The sequence below is a fragment of the Schistocerca piceifrons genome, chromosome 4, assembly GCF_021461385.2.
Source record: "Schistocerca piceifrons isolate TAMUIC-IGC-003096 chromosome 4, iqSchPice1.1, whole genome shotgun sequence".
Taxonomy (NCBI): domain Eukaryota; kingdom Metazoa; phylum Arthropoda; class Insecta; order Orthoptera; family Acrididae; genus Schistocerca; species Schistocerca piceifrons.
Genome location: NC_060141.1, coordinates 571,640,705 through 571,654,355, shown reverse-complemented (window position 1 = coordinate 571,654,355; position 13,651 = coordinate 571,640,705). Strand labels below are relative to the sequence as shown.

General features: G+C 38.5%; 1 protein-coding gene across 1 annotated transcript in view; it reads left to right on the top strand.

Annotated features, from left to right (window-relative positions):
• LOC124795062 (28S ribosomal protein S27, mitochondrial) overlaps positions 1-13,651 on the top strand; it is a 61,225-nt gene that overhangs the window by 31,732 nt on the left and 15,842 nt on the right. The window contains exons 4-5 of the mRNA XM_047258865.1: positions 3,687-3,939; positions 5,833-5,990. Of these exons, the coding sequence (XP_047114821.1) occupies positions 3,687-3,939; positions 5,833-5,990 (411 nt within the window). The remainder of the gene's footprint in view (positions 1-3,686; positions 3,940-5,832; positions 5,991-13,651) is intronic.

Here is a 13,651-nt window from a genome sequence, read left to right as displayed (position 1 = left end):
TGCCATTGTCTAAAAGTTTCAAAATCTAGTAGGGATCATGTCAGTGAAGGATATCCTCCAAGAATTTGATGGAGTTTGTCTTTGCATCAATCAGCTCTGGATAATGGTCATTCAGGTTAAGAGTGAACGTGAAAGTGTGAAGAGATTTATCAAGGATACTTGCAGTCTCTTCCATGGCAATATCAGCCTTGAAAGAGATTTCTCTGTTTTGGTCAAAAATTTGACAGAAGCCACTCTCATACTGTTAGTGCTGTTCATGATGCAGTCACAGAATGTGTGTGGTATCTGTAACTGTCACAAAGCAGTTAATACATAATTTCCAAAATGCACATGGTAGATACAGTGAATCAGTAACAGAGAAAAGGGCAACTGAGAAGTCTTTGAAAGACTATGAGACAAATAAAAAGTGAGTAGAGGAAAGCTAAGAGCACTGCAAACTATGAAAACAAAACTCGTGGAAAGTGCTGAGAGAGAGATTTCTCAGAATGAAGTAGTAATCCTATCACTAAAAAGTACCTGCTTGTGACTTGATTTAATGTTCATGAATGTGTCCTTATCGGACTAGTCTATTACTGTTCCTTCCATAATTGTTCTTCTCAAATTGCATTTGAATTTATTCTTAGATTCCTAGATCCTCCCAACAGCTGATTGCTTCTAATGTAAATGTTTATTAATAATGTTTTACTTCCTTTGGAACCTAGATTCATTCTAATTTTCCTGTAACTTTTTTGTTCAAATTACGTTTTACACTTAAGTCTGTTGTCAGATCTTGGTATGATTATTTCTTGGGGAAAATAAACCATGTCCATTTTAAGGTCATTTTAATATAGTCCTCATTCTATTCGTACATCATGACAAAATTTGTAGATTTATAAAATCAATGAAAACTGGTTCGATTAATTTTTTTATGTAGGAAGTATTGCATAAAGTAATCAACATAACAATAATAATAACAACAATCACAGTCACCATAGCCGCTGCCACCACCACCACTACCACCACCACCACCACCACCACCACCACCAACAACAACAACAACAACAACAACAACATTTGACATGCACTGTTTGATAAAGGCCTTGTCTTGGACGTACCTTGCTCATCTCCATTACACTTTCGATTATTTCATTCGTTCTAATCTGTTCCCTGTTCCAGTTATTTGTTTTCTTGTTTCTAGAACAGTTCTCAGTTTTTGAATAGTTCTCACATTAAAATTACTTACCTCCCCACCACAAATCAAAACAGATAATGAACCACGATGTACATTTCCCTTTGTGTACGTGCCAGAACTTGGTTTAATGAAACCTGTTGAGCTTACCAAAATATGAAAACTTGTGAAAAGGAGAGAAGTAAAAAGACTGGGTGCGTCAGTGGAATGAGGGATGTGTAGTGCTGGAATGAGAACAGGGAAGGGGTTGGATGGTGAGGACAATGACTAATGAAGGTCGATGCCGGGAGAGTTCCCACCTGTGCAATTCAGAAAAGCTGGTGTTACTGGGAAGGATCCACATGGCATAGGGTGTGAAGCAGTCAATGAAATGAAGAATGTCGTGTTGGTCAGTGTGCTCAGCAACAGGGTGGCCCACTTGTTTCTTGGCTACATTTTGTGGGTGGCGATTCATGTGCACAGACAGCTTGTTGGTTGTCATTCCCACATAGAGTGCAGTACAGTGGTTGCAGCTTAGCTTGTAGATCAAATGCCTGGTTTCACAGGTAGTCCTCCTTTTGATAGGATAGGTGATGTTTGTGACCAACTGGAGTAGGTGGTGGTGGGAGGATGTCTGGGCCAGGTCTTGCATCTAGGTCTATTACAGGGATGTCAACCATGAGGTAAGTGGCTGGGAGCAGGGCTTGTGTTTAGAGATGAATGAGTATATTTTGTAGTTTCAGTGGACAGTGGAATACCACTGTGGGAGGTGTGGGAACGATAGTGGGCAGGACATTTATCATTTCAACACATGATGAGAGGTAGTTGAAACGCAGGTGGAGAACGTTGTTCAGTTGCTCCAGTCCAGGGTGGTACTGAGTTATGGGGGAAATGCTCCTCTGTGGCTGGATGGTGAGACTTTGGGAGGTGGTGGGAGACTGGAAAGATAAGGCACAGGAGATTTGTTTTTGCATTTTTGCAGCATTCTATGTAGGCATGACAACCAACAAGCTGTCTGTCGGCATGAATGGCCACCGACAAATTGTGGCCAAGAAACAAGTGGATTAGCCTGTTGCTGTACATGCTGCCCAACACAACATCTTTCATCTCAGTGACTGCTTCACACCCTGTGCCATACGGATCCTTCCCACCAACACCAGCTTTTCTGAATTACGCAGATGGGAACTGTCCCTGCAATATATCGTATGTTCCCGTGACTCTCCTGACTCCAACCATTGTTAGTCATTGTCCTCACCCATCCAGCACCTTCCCTGTCCCCATTTCAGCACTACACAACCCTCATTCCATCAACACACCCAGTCTTTTTACTTCTCTGCTACCGCCCCCTCTCCCCTTCCACCGTCTAACCTCCCGACTGCACCTGTCTGCCCTACCCTCCCTCCACCTTGTCCCTGTACGCTCCCCAGCAGTACTTCACTGTCCCCACCCCCTACCTTACTATCCCTCCCCCTCCCCAACCTATTCTCCTCGTTACCCCCACCCAGTTGCCACTCCCATTATGCAATGCTGTTGCTGCTGCTCGCAGTGTGGCTTCAGCTGCCAGAGACTGCAGTTGTGTGTGTGTGTGTGTGTGTGTGTGTGTGTGTGTGTGTGTGTGTGTGTGTGTGTGTGTGTGTGTGTGTGTGTGTGTGAGATCTATTTTTGATAGAGGCATTGTTGGCCGAAAGCTTATTTGTGACAGACATTTTGTTGTGCCTATCTGCGACTCAGCATCTCCGCTATATGGTGAGTGACAACTATCCTTTTCATAATATTGTTACTTTGTAATCACCCCATCATATAATTTTATTTGAAACTTTTAAATGGTACACTGTAACATATACTTGTCTAAAGGTCACTTGCTTTATCAGATTAAAATCTAATGGTTTTTTTTCTGTGTGGTTTGTTACAATTTCAGTGATTGTTTTGTACAGTGAGAGAGGAGGCATATAGGTGTATGGATTATTATGTTGCAAGAGTAATAATGAATTGCTTCTTTTTTGCAGAATTGTGTTCCTCTGATGACAGATAAACAGATTTTATAAGTTCATTTTGTTTATTATTTTGCCTCCAGGTTTAATCCTTTGCATTGAAACACCATCATGTCCAGTTTAAATTCCTGTCTTCATACATCAAGTGGTAAAATGCACTTAATCTGGCATTACATCTTGTATGGTGTTATTTCAAATTATGGGAATAGGGTTCTACTGATTATGCACACCACAAAATCTCTTGCGAAAATTTTAATATTTACATAATCCTGCAGAACGCTATTCCTGTAATTTAATCGGCAAACAAGCCTTCTGTTAGAGCACTGTCAATGAAGAGATGATGATTAGATCATTTTCATTATTAATTGCTTGTGTTGATGTTCCATCTTGCAAACTAAACATGTATATGAGGAACCTTGGAATACTTTTCGTGTGTTGTTGCACAGTTTGCCATTTTAAATGTATCTACTCAGCACAGGCTTATTTTGTTTCCTTTGTGCAGTAACATTTTCATGGGTGTAGTAATGTCATTTTCATTTCTGTTACAGTTTGCAAATGCTGTGAAGACTGAAGAACATGCTGATGAGTTGGAAGATTTGGTTCATAAGCTTCGATTAAGTGAAAACACAACATCTATGTTACCTTCCACACCACACGCTGTCATTCGTATCTTACTAGAACTTGGCAGGCATGAACAGCTGTTGAACATTTTGAATGACAGAATTAACTATGGAATCTTTCCTGATTATTATTGTTCATGTTTGTTAATGGATACATTCCTAAAATCAGGAAATTATGCAGGTAAATTATATTATAGCAAAAGCTAAAAAAGCAATAAATGCAGTTCAATCATTTACTGAGTTGTATTGCATCGTGATCATAAATAGGCTGTTTTATAACACAACTGTCACTGTTCAAATGCAGTTATTCAACACCGTCTTCAGGCATAATTTAGGTAAGCCCATGTTGTGTTGCCCTCTGGTCTATGTGAACATAGCTTACCATTACCTTCATCAAATCTGTGTTTCATTTGAGCACGAATAGTGTGCAATAAAAGGACAGAAACAAAACAGCAAAGAATACAGTGGGTGGAAGCTGGTCGCTCTACACCAGAAATGGCAAAGTCAGTTCCATGTGCTGGCCCGTATTTTCCAGGATGGAAAAGTGTGTGTTCATACTGTCAGTGAATGCTATACAAGACTTGTGGATCAACTATGTGAATAAGTATGTGCAAAGAGATCTGGATTGCAAAAGGAGGGATTAAAGTCTTTCAGCAGGATGATGTGTAAAGGTTTTTAGCAATGAGAAAACTGATAGGTTTGAAGAAAGTATTGTTGGAACGTCCATCCTTTTCCCCAGATTGGGCATTGCTGGTTTCCATTTATCCTCCTATCTACAGAAATTTTTAACTGCTTAATGTATTGAATTCCGTAGAAGGTTATGGCAACTGAAGGTAGTTATTTTGAAAACTCTCTACATATTTGAATGCATGATGTCTGTTCGTTCGAAAGAACAGACACCATTCAGATCCCGCAGCTGTGAAACACTGCACGTAAAGTGAAGGGGGAGCGCTGCTATCAGCTGTAGTGGGACATTAAGCGGAATCAGCAGCAATGAGCAAAAATGTTTACCAGACTGGGATTCAAACCCGGGATCTCTTGCTTACTAGGAAGGTGCGGTAACCATTGCAACATCGGGGACACAGTGTTATCGCAACTGCACAGATTATCCTGCTACGCCTCACGGCCAGTCCACACTCCCACCGAGTGCCACCTGTCTGCGGTCCCTGTCCGTATGAGCAGCCACCATGCTTTCAAATAATTGATAAGCCTGGCTGAGCAATGGATCCACTTTCTTCAGTGCACAGGCACAAATATGTCTGACCTGCTGTGGGAATCTCTCAGTAGCAAACAGGAGTGTAATGGACAGGGACTGTCGACAGATGGTGCTTGGTGGTAGTGTGGATTGACCTTGAGGCGTACCAAGATAGTCCGCGCAGTTGTGATAATGCTGTGTCCCGGATGTCACAGTGGTTACCGCTCCTTCCTAGTAAGCTGGAGATTCCGGGTTCGAATCCCGGTCTGGTACACGTTTTCACTCGTTGCCACTGATCCCGCTTAAGGTCCCGCTGCAGCTGATGGCAGCACTCCCCCTTCAGTTTATACTTTCTACATAGTTGGGAATGGAATCTATTCTCTGGAAAATGTCAGATAAAGTGCGTGGACTTAATTAAATCAGGACCATAAGGAAATATTTGAACCTGTTTGATTTAAAAAAAGAAAACAGAAACCCCTCACATTTACATGCCCTGGATCATCAAAAACCATCGTAGGAAACTGTGGTGTTATAGACCCCTCATTCAGATTGACACTGTACAAACAATGCATGTAAGAAATAGTTACTCAAAGCTGTAGGTCCAGAAAGAGAGATCTAACATTCGACCTCTCAGGTTTTCAAATGTTGTGACCATGCTGTTGCTCATTTGCTGTGCTGCTGTAGCTCACTTAACCTAGGTTCTTGGGTTGACTGGAGTGTCAGATTTTGTCAAACATTTTTCTCTTTAGGGGAACAAGTGGCTTATGTTTCTGATAGCAAGCCACATGTATTTATGTCTGTTATTGTATGAGTATGTTTATTTGATAGATTTCAGTTTAAGACCATTTTCTTGTGTAATTAGACATTTTTATTTTACAGCTGCTGCAAAAGTTGCTGCAATGGAAATGCTACAGGAGGACTGGTCCAATCCTCTTACTACACACCTTGCCCTCTATTCGTGCCATATGTACTTAAAGGATCCTGGGCCTGAACCTTGGAAAGAGGAGGTGGTGGAAGAAAATGACACTGAAGAAGAGGCAAGAATTAAAGTTTTTTTCATTCATGAATTAAGCAAATAGATATGTAAAGAGATTATTAATATATTTAAACCAGAAAAATGTTGGTTCTAGAGATGATTTATCTAGTGCTAACATTTCAAATTGTCCTGGAGACATTAGTAAAACTACTAATTATGGTGTACCTATCTGGGTACTGATAGACATACAAACTTGAACATTGTACAAATAACTGGAAAAGTTCTCAGCATAAACTATGTTCTGTGGTACTGAAAGGCAGGCAGGAAACGCTGTTTTGTAGGTGCTAACTTTATATTTGCCAAGAAAACAAAAAGAAACAAATTTTGAAAGGAAACGTGTTGCAACAGAAGAGTGTTTTTATACATGCAGCTCTAGAGACATACATGTGTGAATTTAAATGTTCTCATTTCACTTATTAAACTGTATTTCTTTATGTGTGGAACATGGGTTAAAAATGTGATGCAGAAGAAGATTTAAGTGTAGGAAAGCTCATGATAATATAGCCTCTTTGTCTAAAGATAACTTATTACAGATGCCTGTCAATGTCAATTTCTTAAGAGTTACCAGCCCACAATCAGAGGTACTGAATTCAGCATGATAAAACATTAGCTTGTCCACCAGAACAAGAAATGCTAGGAAACTAGCTCTGTGCAACAAAAAGTATGAAAAGATTCAATCACCAAGAGAAACAGTGCAAGAAACTTGCCAACTGACTACATTTCAAAGAATGAAATGAAAATCAAAATAACATTTTATATTATTATTGTTTTTGTAGTAAGCAAGTAATGCATGAAACTGACCCAAGTAACAGAAATATGGCTTCATTCAAAAACCTCTGAACAATAATGGAAATAAGTCTCTTGTGACTCCACACGTAACAGTACAAAAGAATCATACAGAAGGTGCAACCTAAGGGATGCACAGAATGACTTATGTGAGCAGTGCAAACTAAAAGAACATAATGAGGGTGAGTCAGCACTGCTCTGTGTGTGTATAGATGTGAGTCGCCTGTAAACGGCGTGGCACAGACCATGCTGAGGGAAAGGATTTTACACGTGGCCTCTAGTGGCCAGCCTGCACTAATACAGTTGGTGATTGATTGGAGTACATACGCACAGTGACACTACACTTGGTGCAGTCACTCACATGCACTAATAGCAGGATACAGCAATTATTTGTACATCCCATGGGAAAGTGTTTTTTTTTTAGAATATTGGTACTGTTAAAGAGAAATACTGAAAACCAAGCTTAAAGAAACATTTATGACAGACAGTTGGTGATGTCGTGCAGTACACAAGTAAAATTTGAGGCATGGCAGTCCACAATGCCATCCTCACACGAAGTGAGTTTCTTATTGTGAAGCATGTTAGACATGGTTTCTGTCATGGTTGGTGCACTCTTATAAAAAAGCTGGTGCATCACACGGAATGTGCTCCTCATTTTCATTTGCAACTGCAGCTCTCTCCAGCATCGGTTCTGGTGCTTAAACTACACATTTTGTTTAAGAAAGTGGGCACATGTAACATTGCTATGTTGCCTCTAGTGTAACACACATTTCTGCTCTTGTCCATATGCTAGCCACGTTAATGCCTTTGTAGCATACATGAATAAATACTGCCATATCCATGACCATGATACAAGACATAAAGGAGAGTTCTTTGTCCTGTCAGTAAGGACATCAACTTTTAAAACTTCCTGTACAAATAGTGTGATACTGTTCTATGTCTGCAAACATCTTTTGTTCCATGGGAGAGTGGCTTTAGTAACATGTAAAGTCTGAATGGAAGAGCATCAATATGTTCTTGTCTGTTGCTGTGTGGGATGAACATATATTACAGTTTAAGTGCATAGATTTGTTGCCTGCAACACCTGAGTTCGTGATCATGTTTGGAAGATTATTTTGACAGATTTGCAGATGGAGAATTGTTTTCAGTTGAAGATGTATCTCATAAAGAAGAGCTCAACACATTTTTTGCAGTACAAACATTGTGATGCATATTGCCTCGATAATATCAGAGACATGAAGGAACTTTTCTTGAAAATTTTCTCAGTCTTAAAAGCCATGAAGGTTTTTGCAGGTAGTTTGTGTAGATAGGACAACAGTGTTTGTGTAGGCATGACAACAGTGTGTAAATGTATGCTGCAGTAATAGTTTAGTCTGTGGTCTCCTTTGTTAAAGGCTCATTAAGTAAGAAAAAAACCACAACAATTATTCTGAATCATGGCAGCCTAAGTGGCACTACTAACTGGAACGAAGTAGCTCTTTGATCATTTGTAGTATTCATGTTATGAAAGACATGAAGTGTGCTGCCACAGCATCAACATTGCTGGGTAGAGTCACCCTGTTGCAGGGTGAGGTGGTCAGGAGCAGAATTGTCAGGGAGGTGAGTATGACCCCATAAGCATGTGGCTTCTTTCTTGGGGGCAGGAGCAAACCCAACCACACTCAGGTTGGCACTACTTGATTTATTTCTCTGGTAAAGCATACATCAGAAATCATATACCCACACTGAGCTAGAATGGGCATCAAACTTCAATCATCGACAGCAATGTTTTGTTGTATCATTGTCTGTGTCCGGCACGGCTCAGCACAGCCCATGAGCAGAGTGATATTGTGAGGTAGGCATTCCCAGCAGGTGGCATAGCTGTATCATGTGCTGGTGTTGCAGACCCATGCCGCTATGCCACATGCATGATGGGCTGGCAGCCTGCCCCAGCAGTGACTGGTGATGGAAGTGATGACATCCAGGGAGCAAACTCTGCTGCACCCCACCCCCCCCCCCCTTGCCCTTCCTGATGTCTGGCTGTCTTCACTCAGTAACAAAGCAAGTTAGAGACTAGAAGAGTCTTTCTTGGACACTCAGCCCATTGAAGCTGATGCCATACTGTACAACGAATGGTCCTGCAGGATGATGGATGATGATGACTTCACCAACAGACAGCAGTAGAGCAACAGTGTTTCTCTGGGCAGTTGTCAATTCAATGCCTTCTCTGCCACCAGGGTGGCTAGTACATATACCAGGGTCAGGCGTGTTGAGATGCAGATGTTCCAAGTGTCACATGCTCGCCTGTCAAAATGCTGCAGAAGCAGCCTGGATTTTCCTGATAGTCGTGGTTGCCAACTGAATGGCTGTACCAATGTACTTGGGCTGGCCATGCTGATGATATGCTGCATCAACTAATGACTGCAATCTGTAGTTGTGGCAGTGCTGGCTTGCACTGGCCAGTACCATTACTGTGCATAGAGGAAGGAAGCAAGTTCTCTCACAATCAGATCAGTCAACAGTTACAAGGCAAGCACCTGAGCTCAAACAACTGAAACAAACTGGAAACACGTTTAAAGTATAACTTTATGAAAAGTATAGTTGTTACCACATAGTGTAGATGCAGAGTTGCAGATAGGCAGTTATGCCTCTCTGCAACTCATCAGCTCTGCTGCATGGTGAGTAGCAACTATCCTTTTCGTAATATAGTCATTATTTCATCTTTGATTTTCTGTTGTTAAATTATAGCATTGTATTAGTCCAAGTAAAAGAATGCCATTTGTCTGTAAAATGTGCAGCCACTAGGATCATCTGTAGGTTAGTGTAATAGCCTCACTGTGTTATTGCCATACAAATAGACGACATGAGTAGACAAAAACCAGTTAATGCTGTGACCAATGTTAAGCTACTGCACAAATATGTACCTTGAATTTATACACTGGTTAATATGGATGTAACTGGAGTGGAAAATAAGCTGTTTGCATGCATGTCTCATGTTATCTTAATGCAAAAACATTGACACTTTCCAGAGGACTACTGAGTGTGAATCTGATGTCTGAGAAGAAACACTGCAAGGGTAAGAGAGGTTGAGAAATTTTGAAACATCTTACTCAGCAACTGAGCGAACTAAAAGTCAAAGCGAATATGCACCTTTACGCCCACAACTATCACAGAAAGGTGTGCTAGTTAGTTATTTTTGCATTCCGTAGGTAATTTGATGATTCTTATATCGAGAAGGCATGGAACGATTCAGCTTACAGGATACATATTTGTGGTTAGCATTAAAATTAATGAATGTATAATTTTTTAGTCCCAGTCATGCAAGTAAACTTAAAAATCGGTTTTTTCCAGGCTGCCAGTTATTAAATAAAAAATTCATGCATGGAGTAGGAGGAGTTGTCCTGAGGAAATTATTTTAGGTTAGATTTAAAGCTTGTTTTCTAACTTCCAGACATTTTATAGCATTGGGAAAATGATCAAAAATTTTTGTTGCTGCATATTGATCTCCTTTCTGAGCCACAGACAGCATTAATAATGGGTAATAAAGGTCATTTTTCCTCTGATGTTGTAGGTATGGACATCACTATTGTTCTCAAATTGTAATAGATTATTTTTGATGAATTTCACTAGTGAGTATATGTGTTGTGACAATGCAATTAAAATGCATTACTCCTTGAAGAGGTCCCTACATGATGACTGCGGGTGAACACTGCATATTATTCATACTGCTCGCTTTTGTGCAGGCAGTACTTTCTTTCTAAGTGATGAATTACCCAGAAAATTATTCCATAAGACATTAATGAATGGAAATATGGAAAATTTCAACAGATTGATTTGCTTGTTTTGAGGACCAGCAGTTATATGTAAAAAAAGTTGCTGAACTTAATTGTTCAACCAGCTCAGTAGAGCTTCAGGTTTTCATCAGTACGTACACCCAAAAATTTGGAACATTCCACCCTGTTTACTGACTCCTGTTTATGTGCTACATCAATTGTTCATATTCTCTATGTTCTACAGAACTGAATATAGTGTGGTTTCCCAAAATTAAGGTAGAGTCCATTTTCAGAGAACCAATTAATAATTGTTTAGAAAATATCATTACAGAATCTTGTGTTGCTGTCTTTCCAGTGGGATTTATTTGATCAGTCATCTGCAAAAGTGCCAGTTCTGAATGTTAAGTGGAAGGCCATTCCCACATATATAAGAAATAGAAATGGATCCAAAATTGAACCTCGTGGGACTCCTTCCTCGATTACTTTGTAGTCATTAAAATTTTCTCTCCTTTTTACGTTGTTTGAATTATTCAGCAAACTTTTTGCATTCTATTTGTTAAGTGTGATTCAAACCAGTTGTGTGTGAAGCCATCAATTGCATGGTGATATTTTATTATTTAAGGCTCATAATATTTGGCGAATGAATATATAAAGAGTATACTCAGTTGAGCAACCTTCTGGAATCCAAAATAGGAGGTACTAAGTAAGTTGTTTGTATCTAAATGTTCAACTACTCTTGAATACATTACTTTTTCAAATATTATGGAAAAAGATGTCGTTAGGGAAACTGGACAGTAATTATTTAAGTCTTTGTTGTTACCTTTCATATAAGAAAGTTTACCAGTTGCGTATTTTAATCTGTCTGGAAAAATTCTGTGTTAGTGATGCATTGGATATATTAGTATGGACATTACTTATTAAGTTAGAACAATGTTTCAGATTTTTATGACTACATGAATTTCAGTAAAGGGTGTAGGTGTTATTTGTAGTTGTGTAAAGTTTTGTGGAATAACATTTATAATATATTCTTTTACTTCTTCAATTTTACCATTTAATCCTATTGTTGCTGCTACATTTATAAAGTAGTTGTTAAAAATACTTGCAACTTGTGGGTTGTCAGACACACCATTGTCATTTAGTTTAATTTTTGTGCACTGATTGGTTTTCCTGTCTCCCATTTCACAATATCCCATATAGTTTTAATTGTATTATCTGCCTTATTAATTTTTGTCAGGATGTGCATATTTCTGGACATTTTAATGCCTTTCCCTTAAATATTATTTTTGTAGAATGCAAGTAACATCAGATCATTTTCTGGCTTCTACATAAATTCCCCTTTTCACCTTACATGAAATTTTAACCCAGTTATTTATCCTTGAGTCACTTGTTTTCTTAATGGGCATTTTCTATAAGTTTTTAGAAAAACTGCTTTCAAATACTGAAACAAATTTGGTGTGGAATTTATTGTATTTCACATTAGCATCTGTTTCTATACATGCTTCACTCCAACTGCCTCTTTTAACTTATTCTTAAAACTTTGTACTCTGTTCTCTTTAATAATCTTCACTGTCCCAGAATTCTAAGGTGCTATTTTGTATATTTCCATAAATTGTGCATCATGCTCAGATAGTTCATTAACAATTGGGTACACATTAATTGTTTCAGTGTGAGCACTTTTTGTGAAAATGTTATAAGAGTCCCACTATCTTGCTGCATATTTGTTGGAAAATTTACCTCTGAAATCAACCAGAAACAGCCAAATAATGATTGGAGTTCATTGTTTATATCAGAATCTGTTAAGAAATATGTACAGAAATCTCCACAAACTACTAACTTCAGAATAAAATTGAACCATCGGTTGCAAATATATTTTTATTTTGCTTTGCTGGGTTTGAAAAATTAATTTGTCATCTTCAGAAGTTTAGTGTTAGTTTAGCAGATGTCAGTATCTTCTCCATAGAAGTATAATGCCATGATATGTCCAAAAATGTACATATTGTGTGTGATTATTGTGAACACAAATGTACAATTTAGAGGAACTGAAATTACTTTATGGTGGGAACTGATAAAATAAAATAAAAATATATTTGCAACTGACGACTGAATTTTGTTCTGAAATATATACTACAATTGCTGAGAATTACAGCAATGAATAAAATAATAAAACTCCTGACTGTTTCTTATTGTCTTACAGGTAGCTTAATAATGCACCTAATTTTTTTGTAAATAGCTGTGTTTCCCGATGTGGATCTGTAGACTGTTGCAATTAAAAGAGAAGTACTCTGCAATAATGATTCAAAAATACATGCTTCTAGATTCTGATCTACATAGAAATTGCTTATGTCTGTATTTTTGACTGTGTGTTCAACTTTTGCATATGATGTAGCACTTTCTTTTTCCATGTTCACTGTACATGAAAAAGATGTTGGTCTATAACTCCTTGTATTTAAAGTCTCTCTCTCCATGTTCACTCTAGATGAAAATGATACTGGTCTTTAATCACCTTTATTTAATGTCTCTATTCCTGTAGTTATATGGTTTTCATAGAGGCACAGAACATTTAACACATCAGAGTTTTCCACATCTTTTTGTTCGTCCCATTAATGTTCTGTTGAAATGAATTAATTTTACTTTTCTGGAAACTTATGTATATCACGGTCCTGTTCTGTTCTAATTTCTTTCAAGACTGTCTAACCTAAAAAATGAGCTAAGAGTGTTGATAAGTGAACATTGGATACTGAGAATTATTGTAACTATGGTTCCAAATCTAATAAGTAACGAATGAGTCATTAAAACAATGAAATAAGAGAGATTGTTACTCACCACCAAGAGGAGGCAATGAGCAGCAGACTTCCACTCAGTGTCTCCTCCATGTGATGTGTAGCAATCTAACATTTTCCATTGTTGTTGCTCCATCATGGATTTCCCCTCATTTAATGAACTGTTATTGCTGCATTCGTTCGAAATCCAATTACAATATAATTTTAGATAATATGCCACACAAAAGGCAAGATCTAAGTTTCAGCAGCAACAAGACATCCAAAATAAAGTCTTAAAGAGATTATAAGGGCACAGTAAGAAACAAAAGAAAAATTTGGAGTAGGTATTAAAATCCATGGAAAAG